The 24847-nt window shown below is 42.9% G+C and overlaps 1 protein-coding gene across 2 annotated transcripts in view; it reads right to left on the reverse strand.

The window, feature by feature from the left end:
* Nucleotides 1–24847, reverse strand: part of HYCC2 (hyccin PI4KA lipid kinase complex subunit 2) — a 671498-nt gene that overhangs the window by 221196 nt on the left and 425455 nt on the right. For both annotated transcript variants that reach the window (XM_078680193.1, XM_078680194.1), the window contains 2 exons: nucleotides 11581–11661; nucleotides 7881–7996 (listed from right to left, as the gene is read on the reverse strand). In XM_078680193.1, coding sequence (XP_078536319.1) covers nucleotides 7881–7996; nucleotides 11581–11661 — 197 coding nt within the window. The remainder of the gene's footprint in view (nucleotides 1–7880; nucleotides 7997–11580; nucleotides 11662–24847) is intronic.

Raw genomic sequence — 24847 nt, forward strand, 5'->3', positions numbered from 1 at the left:
CCGCATTGTTCACGACCAGGGCAGCACTCAAGGGCTGGGCGAGGGTGGTGCCCAAATCACTAGACATAAGAGCCCCCATTGATTATGAGACACTACAAAAGATGTTGGACGCACTCCCCTCAGTTACCCATTCTGCATACGAAGCAACGCTCTTCGCTTCGACATTCAGCTTAGCATTCTTTGGGGCATTTAGGATAGGAGAATTGGTAGCACGGTCCAAAAAAGAGGTAAACTCCAAGGCACTGCAGATGAGGGATGTGCGCCTGACAGCTGATTCAGTGGAAATCCTTTTACGAGATTCTAAAACGGACCCGTCGGGCAGGGGAAAAGGTATCTCCCTGCACCGCCTGGGTAACAACAGCTATTGCCCGGTGGCCCTGATTGCGCATTCCTGTCTTGCCGACCATGCATAGACGGTTTATTATTGATACACCTGGACGGCTCCCACGTAACAAAATACCAAGTGGAACACATAATGCAGGGGTGCCTTTTCCTGGCGGGCTACACAAAGGATGGGGCCAAATACAGCTCTCACTCTTTCAGGATAGGGGCCGCCACCACCGCTTACAGGGAAGGCCTGTCAGCGGAAGCAATAAAAAGGGTGGGGCGGTGGGACTCCAATTGCTACAAAACGTATGTGAGGCCAGTGAGGGCTATACGCCCGTCTATCAGAAGTGTCACAGAGAGCAATTAGGCAGGGAGGGATTGGAAAGTGTACATCGCCACGTTTTGGGTGCCCCCCCCCCCTTTTAACTGTACAAAGTTTTGAAGTGTGGAAATACATATGCCATTGTTTCATGGGCAATTTACTGTATTGTGGTTTGAAGTGTGCAATAAACGAAAGACTTACAACCATTGTGTTTCATTTCAGGAACAGAGGTGTGGGTGATGGGGCACTCTTATGTCTCAAGAATGGCACGATGGGTGGATGCAGTCACCTGGAAGCATGGCTTCAGCAACATTAATATATCTTGGTTCGGCATCCCCGGAATGCTTTGGGCTAAACTACTAGGGACGATACGTAGGGCATTGAAGGAAACGGCAGCCAAATATCATAGTGGTACACCTGGGGGGGAATGACTTAGTAACATTAGGCAAACCACGTCTGTTGGATGCAATGAGGGGAGACCTAAGCACTCTGAGCGGGGAGCTGGGAGCGTGTAGCATATGGTGGTCAGAGATAACGCCTAGACCTATTTGGCATCGGGCGAATTCTCAGGGGGCGCTAGAAGTTACTCGCAGGCGCGTAAACGCAGCCATGCGTAAATTCACGGAGATGCGTGGTTTGGGTTTTATAAGACACGGTTTGCTGCATGCGAAATCTACTGGCTGCTGGGAATCTGACGGGGTGCACTGGTCCAAGGTAGGGAGGGCGATATTCCTCCTAGACTTGGGGGAAGCTCTTGAAACAGCGGGGTGCAAATAGAGGAGAGATAGGGGCTAAGTGGTGGGAGCTCTGGGCACAGCGGTCACCACGCCCAGGGCTGTGGAGGATTTACAGGGCGATCCCTATACAAGACAGGCGCAGGAACTGGACCTGAAGCCTCCAGTGCAAAGCGCACCGTGCAGAGTCATACATACTCCAAGGGGTCCTTCTTGGGGACTTGGGGTACGACGGCGCCCCGTTAGTCCTTAGGGCGGTTGTAAGCCTGAGCAACCGGGGGCTTGCCATATAGCGCTCCGCCCGTCTGGGGAAGGTGTGAGTTAACTCTCCCTTGTTCAGGGGGCCGAGTGGGTGGACGATAGGTCTACCGGTGGGAGGAGTTATTCTCCCAGGTTCTACACCGGGCTATGGCCGCTGGTGTTCTTTGGCTCATCTTCAGGTACCCTGCAACGAGGGGGTTGCGGGGCGGACGGGGTCGCCTGTAAGTTAACCCACCTTTTATTTGTACAACAAATAAACCTGCAGCTTCTTTACTCCAATAACTTGTCTGTGTGTATTTTTTGGTTCTGGGGCTGTGGGTGGCGGCGTACCAATGGAAATACTATGAGAATAGCAGGCACTTCTACTTTGCTGAACAGTGGTTATATTTTTCAAAAGAGGTATGAGGGTATAAACCAGTTTTGAAACTCTAAGTAGGCCACTTTTGGCTCTAAGTTTAACTTTGTTAGCTGAAAGTAAGGTGGGGTGGGAAATATCAATATAAATAAGATTTATAAGACAAACACAATGCTACTATATTTTTGTATTATCCTCCATCGTGCATCATTGCCACTATTTTGCTTGTTTTATTAATAGTTACTATTCACATTGTATGCAGTAGGGTAGGGTTTTGATTTTAAATACATTTTGAAAATATATTGCTGGTTTTCTGGTGTTCTGGTGTTCTTGAATGTGCCTTTCCCGGATGAAAGAGGGTTTGGATTCCACAAATCATGCCTGTGATGTCTCACAGGATTGATTGTTACCTAGAACGCATCTCACTCAAGTAATGTTCAGTGAGTTGCGGTGGTTGCAGTCTATCTGGCTTTCAGTCTCAGGCTGGCACAGTGGCAATGTCGTTTGTGTCAGAGGGTCTCGAAAGGCTATTACCAGTCCGTGTTTTAAAAAGGAATCTAGAAAAGGTATGACTGGATTTAGACAGGCCAAAGTAAGGGGACTACCAAACTCGATGTTTTCATTGGATAGGGAGCTACCCGTATTACTAATACCTCCATTTCTCCACTCACCTCAGTGAGGTCATTTCCCCTTTTGGACATGCCACAAAGCTCTGTTGCTCTTCACATGATGGCATATCTTCAGCACAGTGGAGAGTCAGGGAAATGCCACTCGCCGAAGTCTGCTTTGTCACCAATGTAAGGTTGTCAGTTAAACAATTACATTTACAGTGCGACTACACAGCAAACTCTATTCATGACTTCAAGAACATTTTAAATATAACGTTTGTATGAAGGAAAATGGAGTAGCTCAAAAGTGCTGCAAGTTTCTGCTCTGTTGAGGCCCTGCAAGGGTTGTAGCAGTCCAGAAGATGTCTTACTTAACCTCGCATCTTTGCTAATGCTCATGCAGAGCCTGACCACGCTCAGAAGAAGAAATGACATTACAAGTAGCCACAGTGGACTTATTTACTTTCCTTTCAATTTATTTTTTATTGGTCTGTAACAAGAACAACAGGAAACGAGAAAATAAATTACATGTTCCCTGCAGTTTAGCACATGCATTCATGGTTTTAAGAGGTTTTTCAACCTCCCCTTCAGGTGCTGAGAAGGTATGTACTGTCTGTTGCAGAAGCACTCGAAGAACAGAGTGCGAGAGAGGATGCAATATCAAAGAGTGAAGTTATGCCTCGCTGTTCACCTAGTTAGTTGCAGAATGCTCACAAGGCAGAAAGTACTTTTAATAACTGTTTCTCCTTTTTCCTTACACCCGCGTTCGAAGTTGCCAATAGGAGAAAAACACAAAGAAGAACCAGCACACAGACCGTACAGCTGCCTCCAGGGCTGTCCCCTTCTTTACAGTCTACTATAGCATAGATTAAAAGGCAGGTCATTGGTTGCTACAAACAGCAATCGGGAGGACAGATGAACACAGTGTCAAACCTTGTTGCACACAATAGTTGTATCCCAGTCGCACAATTGCACCATCTTACCATTTACCACACACATACAAATCACAACACTAAAACCCAACCATACATTGACACCGCCAACATTATTCAATTATGCAGTTTTGTATAGCACAGACATGGCTGAAGGTAATTAGAGCACTTTACAAAAGCAAGAAGGAAGTATCAATACAAGATAAATTGCAGTACAGTGAATAAAAAAGTTATCATGGGGTAAACTACGGGGCAGAGTAACACAAGGAACATGAAGACTGACTAGTGGTGGTACCAATGATACTGAGGCGCAAGATCCTACAGGTGAAGGGAAAAGGCAGAGCAGTGGAGGTAAAATATTAGAAATAGATTAAATGATATACAAAAGCATGGAGCAAGTATTAGGAGCGTTGAAGTGTAAGGAAACACATTCAGATGAGTCCTCAGTAAAAAGATATTTGAAACAGCAAAAAGCCAGAGCTTTTTATCCACATGCGCGCTAGCGGTTTTCCTGCTGCGCGCTGCGTTTTTTAAAAAGCCGCGTTACATGACGAGCTGAGCTCGTCATGAGCGTGCGAGCGGCACAACTCATGACGAACGCGGAAGGGGTTAACGAGTATAGCCCAAGATGTGGAGGTGCCTAATAGAGGCGGGGGAGTTCGAGATTCAAGACGCACTGTCTAAGAACAATTCAGCTATTGTGCGTTCTTTCTTGAACATGGTAGGCTCTAAGAGAAGCATTCCCGAGCTGCAAAAATAGAATTGGCCACCTTGCTGGATTAACTGGTATGTCTCTGTCGAGGGCTGGCAGTGTGAATAACATTGTTAAATAGTACAAGTTGTCTAACTTCCATGGTGAGACAATGAAGCTTAATTATGATCAGTGTTCTAAGGTAAATGTGCGTCTTTCGGTCACAAAAGGAGCTGCTACATGAAAGCACTGCTTTGAGAGGAGCCAGATGAGATTTGGGAGAGGTATTCAGAAGAGAGGAGCCGCAGCAAAGTCTGAACCACACCATGGACTAATTTAGGGTCTTTAGTTGTTTAAATGGAATGAATGATGGCTCCTGTAAGAGAGTCTTAACTGGAACCAAGCACTCTTCTACATGGTTGATTTGTGATAGAAGATTCAGTCTTTGGTCTTGAATCACACCCAGAGATGTAGCAGTATCAATGATGGTGAGCTTGGAGTCAAGAATGTTACAAGACTCAAGCCAGGATTAAACCAGCATATTGACATGAGACAGTGAAATGAGAAGGAACTCAATTGTAGAGGAATTTCATTTCAGATGGTGTTCAGTGATTCAACCTTGTACTTTTGTCAGTATAAGAGCAATGAGCCGAGCATCAGCAGTCGAAGAGTTCTTGAGGTACATCAGCATAATAATGGTAAAAATGTCCTAAGCCTTTACCACATAACCAGAGAGGTGAGAGAGGTAGGCCACTGCACATCCCCCCGAAATATCAATGTCATCACAAAAATGAGCATAGAAGTGCAAGGAGCGAGAAAAGAGATAGAAGATAGTTTTCAATCCCACAGAAACAATTAGGAGCCCAAAGTTTGAACATCTACGATAGGATTCCAATATCCCAGGTGAATCCTACCTGATCTATGCAAGTACATTAACCCTGGACTTTAGGGGATACCAGCTTCCTGGTCAAGGAGGGGGTGACGTCCTTTGTAGTCACACATCCGTCAAAACGTGCATCACTCGGGTCACCTATGTGTAACCTCTCTCAACCGCAGTGCTTGATCCAACTCTAAGAGGGTCTAAGTAAAGTTTGAGTCAAATCTGACCCCTTAAGAGCACCATATTACAAGAGGGTCAAGCTTGAGATACAGCTGCCAGGTTTCACCTGCGTGTATCAATTAGTCTGATAGGAAATCAACCTACTAAAGGAAATTGGCCTTGATACCATATGTTATTTGAGAATGGTAAACAGTATTGAAGGTGGTGGAATAATTCAGTGGAAAAAAGAGACTAGTTGCATGCATCAAGGATGGATTAGGTGTTTATCCAGGGCCCACAACAAGGCTGTTTCAGTACTGGAGCCTTGTTTGACACTGAATTGTAAATCATCTAGAAGAGCATTTTCAGTGTTACGTTTAGAGAGTTGTGTGACAGCATAGTTTTCAGTTATCTTAGCAAGGGAAAAAAGCCCTGACAGTGCAGTAATAACATGCGCCTCTTGAATAAGCAGGGGGTTTCTTCATTAAGGGTTAATTTGACCTACTCCAAGACAATGTAGAATACTGCCTTACACCAGGATATGTTCACTAGGCTAGTTCAGTAATGTAGATGATGGACATCCAACTCTTTATAGAGGTACAAGCCAGGATCATGTTAGGATGGTGATTGGAGAAATGCACATAAGCAATAAGTTTTAGGAGCGTGTCCTCTGGGATCACATGAAATTAAAACCAAGGTAATTGAGTTGTGCTAATATGGATCAGCTGTGGACCCAGGAGACCGGATGGTGTCCTTGGACTTGCAGGAGGTGAATTTACATATACTCGTCCAGCGGTCCCATGGCGTTGCCTGTGGTTCAAGGTGGGTTGGGAACACTTCCAATTTACTGTGCTCCTCATCAGGCTTACCTCTGCCCTATGGGTGTTTACCAAAGTGATGGTAGTATTCGTTGAGCTTCTTCGGAGGTTAGGAACACACTTATTTCAATCCCTCGAGGACTTGCTGCTAACGATTTGCTGCCAGTCAGTCTTAAACTACCCTCCTCCAGACTAAAGGTGCACTCCTAAGATCGCTGGGTTTCATCAACAACAAGTCAAAGTCCCACCTAAGCGCCTCACAAAAACTTCCACTCATTGGGCCATTTCTGGTCACTGTAGCATTCAGGGCCTTTCCTCTGCCGCAGTGAGTCCTGCACATTCAAGATAAGCGCCCAGTGTTTTGGGATTGCTCCTGGGTCTTGGTTAGGAAGGGTCTGCAGTTTTGTAGTCTCCTGGCCTTTTTAATTCTTCTAATCTCAAATGTCAGGCAGCATATGTGACCCTGCAGTGGAACCTCAGATCCCACAGTGCCCAACATCAGGGATGCCTCTCTGACTCCATCCCGATCTCGCAGGAGACTGGTAAGGATCTTCTCCGGTGGTATCCTTCTGTGAAGCAAGTTTGTTGATGGATCTGTTCAAAGATAATTAGCAAAGAGTGCTACTGGTTTAAATGAATAACGACTGCTTGGTCTTATCTGTGATCTTTGAGATCTGTGCTTCTCAGGGGGAGAGCACTGTAAGACATTCCATGTAACAAAGGATAACTGTAATCTGTTATATAGTTAGATGTCCCCAGAATGCCATGAACATGACTCCTGTACTCTTATTGTATCCGTTATGTCTAGTTTATTTATAAAGTGCAAAGTAAACCAAATTGTTTTTTTGTTGCTACAATTATTAAGGAGATTAGGATCAAAAACTGTTATAAAACGTTTGTAGCATGAAAACTACTTAAATAAATGTGTCTACAACTTAACATTTCCACACAATACTTTATCATAATGTAGTGAAGAAAAGTAAACTACTCGCGATCACACAACACCTACATTTACTAACTGCGTTTTTTATTGCATGGTTAGCATCTAGTAATATCATGGTTCAGAGCACGAGCATCCTGAAATGTAAAAGTGGAGGCTCTAAATATGGCATCAACTGTGAGCTCAATCACCTCAAAGCATTAGGGCTTCAGGCTTCTTGCGCTGTGGGCCTGAAATCCCCAAGTTCCTTGCACTGTCTTCCCATGGGCCCCAACCTCCTAGCATTCTAACCATGTGTCCCCTAAGACTCGTAGACTGTCTACCAAAGTATCCCACGCTCTTCTCACTTTTTGTCCTTGGGTCCTAAACCGCTCACACAATCTGTTGGCATAGTCCAAGTGCTCTCAAGCTCACACTACATGAATGTTCCCAGAGCTCCTTACACTGTACATCCATGTGCCTCAAGCTCCTCACTCTGAACGTCCATGTACACCCCACACTTCTCAAATTGTATGTGTAAATGTCCCAAATTCCTGCCAACCCTCATGACTGCTCGGAAGGTTGTGCTGGAGCTTCGGTAATCAAAAAACTGCTGAAACAATATTTTCTTCTCCCAGACTCTCCCAAAACTATGTAGGTTTATGATAGTCTCCATTCTCAACTGGATGGTCCACAGAGTGTAATTCACTGATCTCTGTAGTTTGTCAGCTCTTAAATAATCAAACAAGTCTCCTGACCTTACTTGTCATGATATGATCTGAACTCCATCCCCATCTTCGCACTTCAATAATCTATCATTCCAGAACCTGCTTTGGGAGTCGAAAAACACTAAATCTTTTTCTCACGTACTCACCTGTTCTGGGCAGTAAATGTTTCTCTCTGAGGATGAAGGTCACTGTAGACTACCCTGATGAGGTCATGGTGACTTAGAGCTCCTTCCGTCAAGGCCATGGACCCAATCGTGTATGGCTATGTAACAACAAACAACACATAAATTAAATCACACAACTTGATGGAGCACAAAATATCCAGCCATCACAGGAGCATGAGTGAAACACTAGGTTAAACACTTAAAACAGACATTTGTTCCAAGTACCTTCACACCCTTGAAATTTATGGAGGCAGTCATGGCTTACCTAAAACCAACAGTAAAACCCACAACCTATGCAGCACCAAGGAACAGGGATTGGCATTCTAATTTACGGACATGTCCTATATTGACACCAAGCATTCATTACACGTTATTAACTTATCAAGCAGGATAGTTCATGTGACAGGTATTGCCGGAATGTGGAGTAAGTCACATTACTAAATAACAGAAGTATGCAACAAGAACTAGATCTTTGACTTCACAGATAAATACACCGAACAAAAGTATATCAAATTTCCCCTTGCTTGCTTGTATGCTTGTTGTTTTGCTCTATCAAAAAGCATAGTACCAGGCCAGACTCAAGGGTGCTGTAATTAAATATTAATATAATGCAAATAAAGTACCAACAATTGTTTAAGAAATTACCTCTGTCATCTTAATCCAGGAATCAAAAAATCAAAACAATGAAATTAAAGCACAACAGAGGGCTGCTCTTTAAATAGGGTTCAACTTACTCATCACTTGAGCTGCAGAGGGAGATTTGGCCAGAGATTAAGAGAAAGAGTGTGTTTGTGTCAGTCAATCACAGAAGAAAATTGTTAAATATAAGTTATGGTTAGATATACAATTATGCAAAAAAAACTAAGATTAAGTGATGTTATGGTTATGCTTCAATATCTAAAAATTAACTAGCTATGGTGAGCTACACTAACATACCAACCCGGACAAGCATGGCTCATGACCTCACATACGGCATGTAGAATGATATCATAAATGATCCGAATAAAAATCACCAATAATGTTGAACAACAGTACTTTTGTGTACTGTTTATAGATTTCCTGGACATCGGCTATGGATTTAAACCTTTCCTCCTTCCCTTAGAGTACCCATTATTTTCTGCACCAGATGCTATCCTTTGTAATCAGAACTCATTCAATTGTCACACGTAATATATTTGTACGGGTAATTCACGGCAAACATGTTGCGATAACATGGTCCACAATAAACAACTAAACTGATGACAGCCTTCAGATTTTCGGAGGAAACAAATGTATACCTTCCAAAGGCCTGACTCAAGCCTCAATGCTAGGAACAGAATGCAGTATCTATAATCACAGTACTGGAGTGATGTGTGTTATATAACCCAATAATTGAATCTCAAAATCAAAATAGGTTTGTGTTGTGTTACATGTTTTCTCTGAGTTTACGTAGTCGTTTTTATAGTAGGTATTCTGTCTTGTGCTGTGTTTTGGTAATTAGCTTTACGTGGTTCTCTTTGAAGAATCTGGAGGTGATGGGTAGGACTGAGTGAGCGTGCTGAGGTATCTCTGGGCTGCGTTTGGTAATGTACGCAAGGAAAGGGGGTGATGTAGTGTCTTGTGTCAAAGAGACGCCTGGAGTAGAACTATAGAAAATGACCAACTTGTATTGGCTTATGGTACCGAAAATAACATCAACAGTTCGATTCCCCTTTTAACACAGGACATTGCATTTTCTCAAAGACGGTATGTGAATAAGAGTTAGTGAGTAGACATGTTCTTGGCTATGCAAGTAGCTGAGTGGGCGAATTATTGAACAGATAACTTTCTGAATGGCTAGCAGCCTCTAGTAGTAATATTTCATAGTGGAACAATGCTTTCTTTTGTTTAAAATCGGCTTGATTTTCCCAAAGTGTACCTTTATGTAGTAAATAACTTTTTTCTTATTGCCATTGTATTCCTGAACCAAACTATCTAATAAGGTGTATTTTGACAATGTCTTCAATTTTCTCTGACCATATGAATAACAGCACTCAGATGGTAATCAGAAGCACAAAAGTCTGCCGCTGCCTTAGTAACCACCATTTTCTGTTTGATTGTCATATAGTAAAGGAGAGCAGAAACATCCTCGAAAAGAGACATTATCCTCTCATGGTGATATTATGAATCTTAAAGTATGAAATGCTATGGTAACATATGCTCATAGACTATTTTCTAGTTCTAATCCCCAAATTAGACTTACGACTGCACTTGTCATTATTTCATATCACGAAGATTGTAGTGTCAAATAAATTACGGTATTAGTCATATTATTAATATAATTAATGATACTATTAGCAGAGCATAGTAGGGAGGAGTGCGGGTGATGGTTGTTCTGCACAGTGCTTTTCGGGAGGTTTGGATCAAAACTATAACATCACTACAAATTAAGTTCAGGGGTTTTTAAGTATCATATGATTGTGTTCTAAATAGCTAAAAATAACTTCTCATTAAAGTTGTATCCGTGAGCAGCAGGGTATGGCTGCTGCCCACAGTATCAGCTGGCCATTCATTGCCTTGTGTTGTATCCTGCAAGTACAGTGCACTGTCTATTCATCAACCATGGTCTTTGAACAGTACTTGTCAGCACAGTCTATAGATGTGCCCATTACTCCCATCCCATGCTCAAATGGCATGGACTGCGATCCAATGCTGTGGGCGTCCTTGGCACAAGACAAAGCCCATTGTCCAGAAGGTACTGAACAGAGCATGTGGCATTTGGCTCCATGATGTGCCCTGTAGCCAAGGATCAAAGACAGCTGCCACGCCACTGTATATATGAGACCAGAGGGGTGTAAAAAAGATACCCAATATTGTTATGTACAGCACTCCATGAGCTCCACTTTAGTGAACACCAAGTTATTCACTGCTATCATGTGGAAACAGTGGGAAGAATATGTAGTTTCACTCTGTTGTTTCCCACTGTTGCAACATCATAAATGAATGCCAGGTTGCCCAGACAAGTCACTCTGTGAGCCTTTCAGTGCAGTGCGGGCTCTCTGATTTGATGAAGAGCAGAGAGCACAGCTTTGGGAAGGGAGGGCAGGATGATAGCGGATCGTGGATGGTGGGTATGGGTGGTAAGCAGCCGGGCATTTTGGTTTAACAACTGGGACAGAGAGAAGAGGCCATGTTATGTATGGCTCCCACATTACTTTTTTGCACCTACAAATGCAATGTTTGAGTGTTTATCAAAATGGTGGGGCTTGTGAAGGCATGGTTAGTCTGAAGTAAGCTGTAACAGAAGAACAGCAAAAGTAAGGAATCTCAGAAGCCTAAATCATTCAGAGCTCTGTGGCCTGAGCCCAGCCCGTACTAGGCACAACACGTTTCTTTCTATTGCAACTTGTGTATAGTAAACCTACTCCCAGTGGCTGCTCAACAGGTCTACAGGAAATGTTCAGTAAGCAATAATGATATCTGCACTGCTTTCAGCCATGCTCCATGATCACATGTGGGCTTTAACCAGGTGCCTGCTGACCATGATATGTAGCCATGCACCAGAAAAAGAAATGCAGCCATAACCACAGATGTGCTATTGCTAATAAATGAGTATACTTAACCTCAACATCTAAAACAAGACCAAAGACAAAGGCATTACAACCCACCAGTACATGCTTGGGGTAATTTCCAAAAGCTTTCCTCGCTTGGTATTCTCACTTACCTCATGGTAAATTGAGGGCTTAGACAGTGATGGGATGGTGAAAGATAACACTTTGTTGTTTCCATCTTTGTCAGCAATTTCCTACATGAGACGAAAACTGGGATTATTAACACAATACACTCTACTCATATCTACATGAGCAAGTTAGTCTGATAACTGAACACTGACGTCCAGCTATGAGGACACTGAAATCACCTCATATGCAAGAGCAGGAAGCTCTAGAAAATAGCGGTCAGAATGAGCACAGCAACCTGTTTGTTACGCAGCTCATGTACAATGAGTTCTCTAATCAATCAGAACTTACTTACCTAAAAGAATAGATCAGCTAGTCTTAGATTGGGGCTTAAAGTTACAGAGAGAGCCTCTTAGAAATATACTTTTTTTATAAACACCCAAACTAATGATTTAGCTTACTAAACTAAAAATCAAATATTTTACACAACAGTGACTGACTGAGATGGCTATCCTGTTGTAGTAAAGAAGTATTCAACGGTGTTCACCAATGTCCAAAACAACCTTTTGTTTACTCTTAGGAATACATATGTGCTACACTTTTTGTTAATCAAGTGCCGTCCCGCACAATACATACCTGAATATAGGCATGTATGTCATCTTAAACCTGAGCATTGGACCAACAAATATACTGAAAGATCTGTGCAACTGTGTGTATTATTAGTGACATGCTATATTTATCTCCAAATTCATTTGAATGTATTCATCCACTTTGATCAACTTGAGTTCCAGTGCAGTCCCACTAGACGGCGGTATGCGGGATCTGATGCATCACTCTGAATCACAGTTAAGCTACCACTCCATCGACATCTACATCAAGACAGAGTTGTAACGGGAAAACAAACCAGCATTCCATTGGAGTGCTGCTTGAAAGTCTATCGGGCACCTGCAAAACCAAGCACAGTGGCAAATAGCTCTTGTAGAGGTGATCGGCTCCAGAAGTAAAGACCATATCTCCATGATAAGTGGGCCACACTTGAGAACGGTATCAACTAAACAGTGGGACTAGACGGGTGATGGTTTATCCATCTCTTCCTTGTTGCCAAGGGACAGTGTAGTAAACAAGACTAACTTCAATTAAAATAGAAAAGTGGTGTATTATAAACTAACAGCACCATTTGCTTCCTGTTGACTACTGAATGTAGCCCTGTTCTATGCTTCACTCTACTCTCTGCTTTTAATGCCTCACTAGCTTCGCAATTGCTAACTGAACCCCACCTGTGTCCCTCCCATCAATCTCATGCACTCAGTTACCTATCTACTCAGAGTACTACTGGTTGCCTTTTACATCCTGGACCTCATTACCAATCAGACCTCTGCTTCCTGTACGTTGATGCCTCCTGGTCTCTCTTTGCAGTTCCTGTCTGTGGGGGACATGTGTATATCAGCACCCATAAGGATGATTTATGTATGACTACTTTGGTTATCCATTCCCACTGGCTAGGGTTTTTAAGTTATAGCAGAATAATGCCAGAGTCAAGTCTCAGAAAGTCCAGATTTTGGAATCTGGCTACCTGGTTGACCTCAACCTCAACACAGGTACCAGTATCCAAAATCGAATTTTGTAAAGACATGTCGAAGTTATTTTAAAATCTTTAAGGGGTAGCTGAATTATTCTAAGGTGTGGGGCTTTTTTCTTGCTCTGGATTTTCTTCCTTGGCCTTAAATTGGATCAAAGACTTTACTGTGCATTGTTTAAAATGTGCTGTCCAAGCAGCATCTGACCTCGGTTGTCCCTTTCAGATTCTAGAGTGGAGACTTCTGGTACACCATCTTCTCATTGCTCAGCCCTAGTCCTTTAATGTCTTCCCTGACACACTCCACATGAGATTACTTTTGCTTCTGTAAATTGGGTAATCGGTTGTTGGCCTTTTAGAATTGAAAACATAGCCTTCTTTCCCCGAGTCAAAACCCCTAAACATAGGGGTTTTGAGTACCTAGAAAAGCCACTTTCCTTTAGGTTTCCCGATTAATCTCCTTCACAGACATCTTCAAGATGTATGTGCTTTCTCAACACTCAATTCAGCCAAGGAGCACAGTGTCAGGTGATCCACCATTTGAGTTTTTCAAAGTGCAATCCTTCATTCAATTGAGGGTTTAAATGCCCCCATTCATTGGACTTGTGTGGCCGCTCTCACAGACAGTTTCCCCCTCAAAGGTGTCAGTTGTTGGGGCTCCCTCTCTGAGCAGGTACACCAGAAGGCTCAGTACTCCAATTCCCATACAGTTTGTTGCTGAGGGGCTACCGCCATCTTGACTCCCTGGCAAATCTTAGAGGAGAGCTATAAAGAGATGTGCCAGGCCCCCAAACCAGGGAGGTGGAACCACTTCTTATCTTGGAAGAGGCCGCATTCGAACTATTTCTATGATGCCCAATGCCTGTACCCAGCCAAGGGTTTTCCTCAAGATCTAGGTAAAATTCTTGTGGGAATTTGAGTGGTGGTCGTGATTTCCAACGTCGCTCAGATTATATCAAGGACAAAGGCTGCTACTACTCCATCATCATAGATGGACAGCCGCTCTTCAAGTATGCTCAGCATATGGTTTTTAAGCTGTGGAAGTAATATTGTCACTTCTTAAAAGGCCAGGTAAGAATTTATTTTATTTATTTATTTTAAAAAAATATATTCACTCCAAGGAGCATCGTGGAATAAAAGACTAAAATATACAGATCCTAACATAGGCAGACGTACAAGTTAACAGGAAAGCTCTGAGTGCTTTCCTGAATAAGGGAAGGCTTTCATGTTTCTGAAGCGTGAGCAGAAACAAGTTCCAGAGCAAACAACCCAGATATTAGAAAGTAATACCATTGGTCCTCAATGTATTTATTTTGGGCACTTGGTTGAGTATTACGATCTTAAGGAGCACTGGTGGGACATATTTGGTGAGATGGTCTTGATAAACTTACTGACATTAGAAGATTTGAGCAAAAATACATGGCACTTTTAACTGGATCCTCTGTTTGACTCTGAATCATTTCAAGTTTCTCCTGGTCTCAGATACACGACTAAACATACACAGTCCAGTGGCCACTCGGACTGCAAAGTTTTGAATGCACTATAATCTCTCCACTGCTTTAACTTTTAGGTGAGATCTATTTTGTTTTTTAAACGTGATCTAAATGAACTTTTTTATTATTTTTCCTTCACAGCATGGGGTATCTAAAAAGGTACTTTCTTGGTGTGGATACATCCTTTGTTGATTTTTTGATGGCCTCTGGGGTTGGAGTTTACTTTAAAAACGTTCTGAAGTCACAGTTAAATGCAAATGGATTGTGCAGGAACTCGGACACAGAATCATAGTTTTGATTTGTGTAGTAAGAAAACAACCAAATTTACAGAAAAAAGGTTTCAGAGCTTGTATTCGCTTCTGTATGTTAAGAGTGGAGTCATGGGCACAGTTGTTAAACGGGATTACAGAGATTTTGTTGGGTTGCTTGTAGGGGAGAACTACATCTAAGATGCTATACCACATTTTTGGTACGTTGGGGAAAAGGTGGAATTCAGAAAAGGTTTCTATTGAAACAAGTGACGCCATTTGTAGTAGTCTGAAAACACCGATCTTGATAACTATCAAGCAGGGAATGTCATCCCTGATAAAATGTATAATGAGGGATGAAAAACTAGCTGAAGATTGAATTGCCTGGGTGGCAATGAATCAAGTCTTATTGGATCCCCGGATCCCCGGCCTCCATAAGCATACATGGGCATTTGTAGGAAGGATGTTGGAGTAGGAATTGTCTTTGGTACAGGGAAGCAGAGAAGTTAATATGGAAATGAGATGTTTATACACATCAATACTAAATTCTTTGGCAAGCATGCCTACTCAGGTCTATGGTATTAACGGGCTGTCCACAAAACATGTGGAGGGGAGGCAGGTGGTCGGAAGCAAGATGGTAAGTGACTATAGGATACGCAGGTGGAGGCTGCTGGTCACTTAGCAGCAGGAGCACCTCGACCATGAGAGCAGTATGGTGTGTGTGGATGAGCTGGGGCTGAATTACAGTAGAAACCGTTTTTCTCATACGCACATTTCATCTGAGGCTCAGAAATATGTGTTTTGCACACAATCGCAGAACAGTTTTAGTCAAGTTTATAATTTAGCATTGAACATCTGTCCAAAAATCGGACGACTTTGGACACCACCACATGACACAAATTATTTCCTTGCCTTCCAAACCCCTCCTCCCCCGGTATAAGTGGTAAATGCCCAGTTTCATCTTTCTTAAACTGAGAGTTGTATGGTGCCATCGGTGCAGTAAATATTAACCTACATCTGTGCACCAAGTGTTATTTTTTAGTCTCTGTAAACAGATTGAGGACACTACAAATTTCAGATCTCTCTCAGAGTTAGATTTCTAGGATCATGCTGAATCCTAGTACTTTAGCCAATAATGGAATTTTCCTGCGACAGGCAACCTGCTGAAAAATTGTTATTTCATTGATCAAGCAGCCGGAGAGTGACGGTTGCACTGTTTGGGTCATGCAAAGAACATATTTTGGTGGCCTGTGATTGGGTTTTTGAATTGCATTTACGCATAAACAGTGCCCATTGGTGGCCTGGAATTGGGTTTTTGAATTGCATTTACGCATAAATAGTGCCCAGATTTTCAGTGCACATTTCAGATGATGAACTCTCAAATTATATCTAGAGGTCAAACCTCTGCTGCCATATATTCACCCAGATTAAATGAGGCGAACTTTGCATTGATTACAAAACTGTGCATCCTGGTCCCTAATTCCCTATCTCTATAGATATATATATATATCTCCTCCATGCTTAGGTTACAGCCACCGCTGCTCCAAAACAGAGGGTGCGTCGTTGTAAACGGACCACCCAAGCAAGGTCCGGTAACATATACAAATACCTCGTGAAACAAAGAATGACAACGCCGTGTTCCGGCCAAATTTAATTTATTTAGTCAGCTGATAGGATCAAGCCTGCTAGACAGGCAAAATGTGTCCCATCAGCTGACTAAATAAATGAAATTTGGCCAGAACAAGGCGTCGTCATTCCTTGGTTCACGATATATATACATATACATATACATATACATATATATATATATATATATACATATACATATACATATACATATATATATATATATATTATATATATATATATATATATATATATATCCCAACGTAGTTTTGCTCAAGCAAATGGAAGAGCCTCAGTCGGTAAGTTAAAAATTGTCGTTTTATTTCAAGGAGGCCGCATACAGATTCAGCAAAAACCGACATCCTTTCTCATATGGCCAAACACTTTTTAAGTTTTCCCTCTTTCTCAACGGCACAAGTTTTTCAGGAATGGTGACTGCAGCCCTTATTTTTTGGACTTCGTTTAAACCGCCATAGTGGGCGTGGCCACTTTCTCTGGCTTGCTGGTACTTGTAGTTTTAGTGTCTCTTTTAAGTACAGATTATTCAATGGTTGCAGTTCATAATAAATCTCAAGTGAGTCCATTTCACTGGAAAACAAAATAAATTTTGATAAAACCTCAGTGGGGCGATGTTTAGGCATACTTCAATCTGTTGCACCATACATCCTCCAAGTACGATCTCTCACCAACAACAGTGTTAACATCCTGTGGCGTCACCCTGATTGCGCTGCTCATCCAGCGGGGCTTCTTCCGCGGCCTAGAGCCGACCGCTAAAATCCCAACGTAGTTTTGCTCAAGCAAATGGAAGAGCCTCAGTCGGTAAGTTGAAAATTGTTGTTTTATTTCAAGGAGGCCGCATACAGATTCAGCAAAAACCGACATCCTTTCTCATATGGCCAAACGCGTTTCAAGTTTTCACTCTCTCAATGGCGCAAGTTTTTCAGGAATGGTGACTGCAGCCCTTATTTTTTGGACTTCGTTTAAACCGCCATAATGGGCGTGGCCACTTTCTCTGGCTTGCTGGTACTTGTAGTTTTAGTGTCTCTTTTAAGTACAGATTATTCAATGGTTGCAGTTCATAATACATCTCAAGTGAGTCCATTTCACTGGAAAACAAAATAAATTTTGATAAAACCTCAGAAGCCCCGCTGGATGAGCAGCGCAATCAAGGTGACGCCACAGGATGTTACCCCTGTTGTTGGCAGGAACCCCCACCCCCCGGAGCTTTTAAATGTTGGGGGGGGGGGGGGGGGGTCGCGCGGCCCCCCTCCTGGAGCCTTGTGGTGGCCCTGGGGACCGCCACCCCCAGGGCCGGCTCCTGCAGTGTCCCGGGGTGCCCACCCCCGGGACACTGTAGCTTGCTATGGTAGGGCAGGAGCCTCGCGGCTCCCACCCTATCATAGCAAACCGCTTTCGTTTCTTTGGTTTTTGGAAGAGAGAGCAGGTTTCCGGACTATTGCTGTCATGATGTCATGAGTGATGTCACTGACCATGTCATGAGTGATGTAATATGTGACGTCATCAGCAGTGCATTGCGGGCGTGCGAGTTATAGTTAGCAGAAGTAACTATAACGGGGGAATTTCAATGGTTTTGTATGAGTAAAATATCCACCTAACTATAACAAGTTTAGCGCACACACAAGGACACATGCTGTCGCGTTTCTTTGCACCAGACATTCTGTGCAGTCCCTCGGTGGAGCTACTTTTCTCTAGTAGATCTCCATCAGAGGTCACTAGGACGGCCGTCATGTGCGTTTTATCTGACATGCACAACTTACCGAGTGCGCTTTGGGGGTTGTTAACTTGACTCCCAACAGCACCACACCTGACAGCAGTGTTTTGTTTTCATCAATTTGACATGTAGCTCGATCTGGCCGTAAGCTATTTAGAGCATACATTATCACTTTAATAACAAGAATTGTTGTATTGTATTAGCTCATGCTTGCAGATATCTATGTATGTGCAGCACTTTGCATATGGAGACGTTATTTGTATGTCTCAACTACATTCCAATATGGCCACCGATTATCATGCCATTTGACTCTATACACAGCCGTCTTCTATTGTTAACATGATTTCTTTTATAAAACAATCACTTGTGGTGCATGTTTACACGTGATCAAGACTGCGGAAGCAGTTGAAACGCGTGTGAATTAAAGAACTTGAAATCTATCGATGTTTGGACCTGATTTTTCCTGAGAGTGCACGTTATCCGAGGCTCGTTTGGGGAATTGTTTTGCTCCGCCAGCGTGTGCGCCACCTCCCATGGGCCCTACAGAAGGAGCGATGTGGGGAAAGGATATATATCCTTATTGCTTCGCTCCTTCTGGATCTGTAGGGCCCATGAGAGGTGGCGCATATATATATATGTGATCAAGGGCATCCGCCCGAAACGCTTCAGTCCGCTGCGCTGTTGAACTTGGTTCAATAAATTTCTTTGCCTCATCTTTGGGATTCGTTTGGTCTTTGTTCGCCAGAAGTTCAGGACTACTTGTTTGTGTATATATATATATATATATATATATATATATATATATATATATATATATATATATATATATATATATGGGTTGCTTTGCCGATCCACGGCAAGATCACTTAGACTAAAACTATATGTTTTAGAACGTTTAAAGGCGCAATACAAATGCGCGATTTGGACTTAAAAATGCGGCATGAATATGCATGTAATGTATTTTGTATCTACTAGATGGCGCCCATAAATTTTCAGAGAGCGCATAGTCCCTCATTTGTGTTACTAGATTGCGGGTTACTTTTAAAATGTCGCTGCGCAGCGCGCAAATGTTTGACACAGAAGAAGGGAGTTTATCCCGAAACGCGTCTGTCTAAGGCGTGATTAAACCCACTTTGCTACTGTTCCCGTGAGTGCTGTTTGTGTTTTTCTCGGAAGGGAGAGAAAACGTTGGAGATATATATATATATATATATATGTTACTTACCCCGTATGCATCTCTTGTTGGTATGTAGAGCTGTAGATTCACATGCTTTGCATACTCCTGCCATCTAGTGAAGAGGTCTGGCTGTTTGCAAGTTGTTATTCTTCGAAGAAGTCTTTATAGTCACAAAGTAAGGTGGTGACTCCTTTCAGTGATAGTGCACATGGGCATCGACACCATTGTTAGATTGTTTTCCTGCAAGAGGATGGAGAATGGAGTAAGTGAGTGCAGCATAGAGATGTCCATGCATTAATTAATAATTTAAATAATGAGAACTGCAAAAACTACAGTTGCCCGGGGTGGTGGGAGGGTGCATGTGAATCTACAGTCCTACATGCCAAGAACAGATGCTTACTGGGTAACATAGTCCGTTTGAGGCATGTATGCTGCAGATACACATGCTTTGCACAGACTATATAACAGTATTCTCCCAAAGCGGTGGCTAACCAGTAACCAGTAGATGCTGCAGTTGTCTGAAAAAGTGTCTTTAGCACTGCTTGCCTTACATTGGCTTGTAGGCATGCTAATACATCCACACAATAGTGTATGGTAAATGTGTGTGGTGTAGACCATGTTGCTACTTTACAGAGGTCAGCTATAGGGTTGTTACCTAAGAAGGCCATAGATTGTTATTGTTATTTTGATTTTGTATGGCTCGCAGCTACCCTAGGGTTTCCTGGCACCGCCTGAAAAGAGCCAAGAGGAAGATGCCCTTATTTGGCGAGTGAAATGCACTCTAGGGGGATATAGATAAAGGTATTTTAGCTTTTGTGAGGCAAATTTGAATGCACTTAACAATCCATCCTAAAAGACCAGATTTAGAAATAGGATTGCCTTTGTGAGGTGGTGTAAATTAAACAAACAGTTGCTTTGTTTTACAAAAAATCTTTTGTTCTTTCGATATAATACAATAAAGTTCTTCTGATGTCAAGTGTGTGAAGAGCCTGTTCTGCTACTCAATCAGGATGAGGAAATAATACAGGTAACTCAACTGATTGGTTACTATGGAAAGCAGAAACCACTTTGGGAAGGAACCTGGGATTGGTACAAAGAACTACACTATCTTTATGGAGTTGAAAGAAGGGTTCTTCTAAGGTTAATGCCTGTAGCTCACCAACTCGTCCTAATGAAGTGACTGCAATGAGGAATGTAACCGTCCATGAGAGAAACTGTAAAGGACACTTGTGTAGTGGTTCTAAGGGTGGACACAAGTCTTGTAAGTACAACATTAAGATTACACACTGGTGCTGGGGGAATTCTTGGTGATATAACTCTCTTTAAGCTCTCCAATAAAAGCTTTAATGACAGGAACTTTGAACAAAAACAAATGCAGTCTGTTTTGTAGATTGGCAGGTACTCCTGCAAGGTGCAACCGAATAGATGTGTAAGCTAGCCCACATTGCTGTAGGTGCAGAAGGTAACAAAATGTTCTGAACAGAAGCATCTAGAGGTAATAACAGTAGACAACAAATTGTTTCCATTTTGCTGCTAGCAAACTCTGATAGTAGGTTTTCTTGCATCCTTCAGCATAGTCATTCAGTTTGGTGGCAAATCTAAATATCCGTGACTAAAGGAGCTAAATCTCTAAGTTGAGCTCCTTGGGATTTGGATGCTTGATTTCTCCATGCTTATGAGGGAAAAGACTGGAGGTGAGATGTGGCTTTTGGTGTGGAACTACAAAGAGAGCTCTAACAGAGTGGTGTACCATGGATGACTGGCCCATGTGGGAGCTACCAAAATCAGTGTGAGTGATGTTTCCCTGAGTTTCCAAACCACAAACAGAAGTAGTGGGGGATGCAGAAAAGTGTGGACAAATATCCCTGACCAAATCATCCATAGGGCATTGCCTTTGGATACAGGGTTTCGGAACCTGGCGATGAAGTTTGGGCGTTGTACATTGTTTGCTGTGGCGAACACATCTATTTGCGGGTATCCCCACTGTTGAAAGTATGGAAGGATAATTAGGGCGCTGAAGTTCCCACTCGTGTATTTGCTGTCTCTTTCTGCTGAGTAGGTCTGCAATTGATTGTTCACTCCTGGAAGGTGTTCTGCCAGAAGGTGAATCTTGTAATAGATTGGCCATTTCAAAATTGTCTGAGACCGTCGTGACAGTTAGAGAGTGTGTTTACCCCCGTTTTTGTACATAGTAAATCACTGTCATGTTGACGTGCAGACTAGGACAACTCTGCCTGTGAGATGAGACTGACAAGCTTTCAGCGCTAGAAATACTGCTAAAAGCTCTTGATTGTTGATATGTTTGTGTTTGTCGTCCCAGAGACCCTGAATTGTGTAATGATGGAGATGTGCACCCCAACCTGTGAGAGTTGCGTCTGCTGTTAGCACGACTTGTGGAGCAAGGTTGATGAAAGGCTGTCCTTTTGATAAATTATGTGTGCTCCACCACTGCAGAGAGCGATGAGTGCGGCTGTCTACCAAGACTACATCTGTTAATTGACCCTGTGACTGATTCCACTGACATTCTATGTATTCTTGTAGTGGACGCATCTGTAGTCTTGCATGAGCCACTATTGCAATGCATGATACCATCGTTTCCAGTAGCCGAATGAAAGTCCTGGCTGGCAAGGTTTGGGACGGCAACAATAGAGTTTGGATACTGGAAATTCTGGCTGCAAGGGTGGAGACTAGAGCTGAGTGTTGAGAGTGGCTCCTAGATAGGATTGTATCTGTGAAGACTGTAGGTGAGACTTTTGAATGTTGACCGTGAAACCCAATTGGTGGAGTAGGTGTAGCATGGTCTAAGTGTGTTCTAGACACTTTTGGTGTGCTGACTTTGTTGAGCCGGTCATCTGGGTACGGGAAGACATAAATTTGTGGTCTTCTGAGATGAGCTGCGACTACTGCTAGATATTTCGTAAATACTCTGAGAGCAGTAGTCACTCCGAATGGAAGTACTTTAGACTGATGGTGTTTGCCTGCTATCACAAATCTGAGGCATTTGCGATGAGCTGAATGAATGGAAATGTGGAAATATGAGTCTTAAATCCAGCGTGGACATAAAATCGCCTTGCCGTATAATTGGAAGGACTTGTTACAGCATTACCATGTGGAAATGTTATGACAGTATGTACTGGTTTAACTCTCTTAGACCAAAAAATGGTCTAAATGATCCATCCTTTTTAGGGGATTGGAAAATAAAGAGAGTAAACTCCTGAACCTTGGTAGTAGTATAATGGAAGTGGTTCTATTGCTCCCTTTTCTAAGAGAGATTAGGGCTCTTGTTTAAGTAGCTGTAAGTGGTCGGACAACTGTTTGTGGATGCGAGGTGGAATGTTTGGTGGATTGGCGGTGAGCTCCAGGCAATAATCGTGTTGGATAAGGTGGAGCACCCATTTGTCGGTTGTTATAGATTGCCAAATGAGGAGAAACTGTTGAAGTCTTCCCCGACATGTGTTGAATGATGGGGGAAAGTGTGGGCAAGTCACTGTTTGTTAGGGGAAGGGGTGTTACATGGTGAGGCGCCATTACCCCTACCCTTGGAATGGTTTCCTCTATATCCTCCTCTATAGAAACCTCTAGAGGGAAAGGATTGATTGCTGCCTTTATAAGAGGAAGCATTTGGGTCCGACCCTGCTCTGTAAGATGAGCGGTGAAAGGAGCCTCTATTGGATGGTGACTGAAGCGCTCCCATGAATTTTGCCACTTCAGTGTCCTTTTTCATCTTTTCTAAGGATTGGTCGACAATAGGACCAAGCAGGTGTTGTTTGTCAAATGGGGTGTTCAAAATGGACTGCTGAACTTCAGGCTTAAACCCAGAGATCCTAAGCCACGCATGCCGTCTGAGGAGAATGCTGGGATTGATCTCTCTAGCTGTGGTGTCGGCTGCGTCTAAAGCACATATTTTATTTATTTATTTAAAAGGTTTTGTATAGCGCTAGCTGGACCCAAGAGTATCAGAGCGCTTTACAGGATTTGGTTAAACAGACCAAACTTAGTAAAATTTGCTAAAATATGGTAAGGCAGTCGAGCTTTCAGAGTGACTATAGATAAGAAGTTCAAAAGCATGTAGCATATTGTAGATTGAAGATCGGGAAGAACAGAGAAGAATTATATAGTAAGTCATTAGTGGGGGAAAAGGCGAGGGATTTAGGTAAAATAGTGGGAGGGAGGGATGAGGAGACTTATAGGTAGAGGGGAGTCAGTATAAGTAGTGAAAAGAGGAGGAGTACATGGTCGGAGACAGTAAATATAATTAAGAACCCCAATATTTGTTGAGAAGAAGCAGCTTGAGTTTTTTTTGAAGAAGGGGTAGAAAGGGTTACAACGCAGGTCTTTGGGAAGTGAATTCCAGATAGACAGGGTATTGCCAGAGAATTAGCGAGATTGAGTTGCTTTCTTTTTTAGCTGAGGAGGAACAAGGACAAGAGTGTTAGTGCTCCTCGATGTTCTAGTACACCCGGCTTTTTGGAGTTTGTCCGAAAGGTAAGAAGGGGTATTTTGGTAAAGGGCTTTGTGTGTGGTGCAGGCAATCTTGTAGGTGGATCTGCCTACGACTGGAAGCCATTTGAGGTTTTTGAGAACTGGTGAAATGAATGAATGAATGAATGAAATCCGATTTATATTGCGCAACTTAGCCCGAAGGGTATTCAAGGCGCCTAGTCCAAAAATATCCACAGAGCAAGCTTATTGATAAGCCTTAATAAAGCACTACGTTTTTAATGCCTTTCTGAAAAGAGACAACGAGGGTTGCACCTTAATGTCGGAGGGGAGGACATTCCACAGACGGGGGGCCACGGAGGCAAAGGCCCTGCCTCCCCATCTGACTTTCTTACTACGCGGGATGCAGAGAAGATTCATATGGGAGGAACGAAGGCTCCTACTAGGAGAATAGGAAGTTAGGAGGGGGTCTAAGGCATCTGAAAGTCCTGCTTGAAGCGCTCCAAAAACCAGGCACAGAATTTTAAACACAATTCTGTGCTGGATCGGGAGCCAATGGAGACTCTTCCTGGCTAGGGTAGCGGAGAAAGACTTAGGGACGTCCAACACAAATCTCGCCGCAGCGTTCTGCACGCTCTGAAGGCGTTGAATAAGGCCCTTATTGATATCTGCATACAGAGCATTGCAGTAATCTAGTCGGGAAGACACCAACGCGACTACGATCTGTTTACGTGCCTGAGGGGAGAGATAGTGGACAATTCTCCTCAGAATCCTGATGACCCCCCAACAGGTGGCCACAGTTCGATTTACCTGAAGGTTCATGGTCAACGAGGTGTCAAAAATGACACCAAGATTCCTGTCCGAAAGCGATGGTGTAGGACAAGCTCCCAATGATGAAGGCCACCACTCACTGGACCAAACATCCTGGTCCTTACCAAAGATCAGCACCTCAGTTTTGTCGCCATTCAGCTTCAGGGAATTTCGAATCATCCATTCTGCAACTACTTGCATGCAGTTCCTGA

Source organism: Lissotriton helveticus, chromosome 3_1, assembly GCF_964261635.1.
Source record: "Lissotriton helveticus chromosome 3_1, aLisHel1.1, whole genome shotgun sequence".
NCBI classification, from domain to species: domain Eukaryota; kingdom Metazoa; phylum Chordata; class Amphibia; order Caudata; family Salamandridae; genus Lissotriton; species Lissotriton helveticus.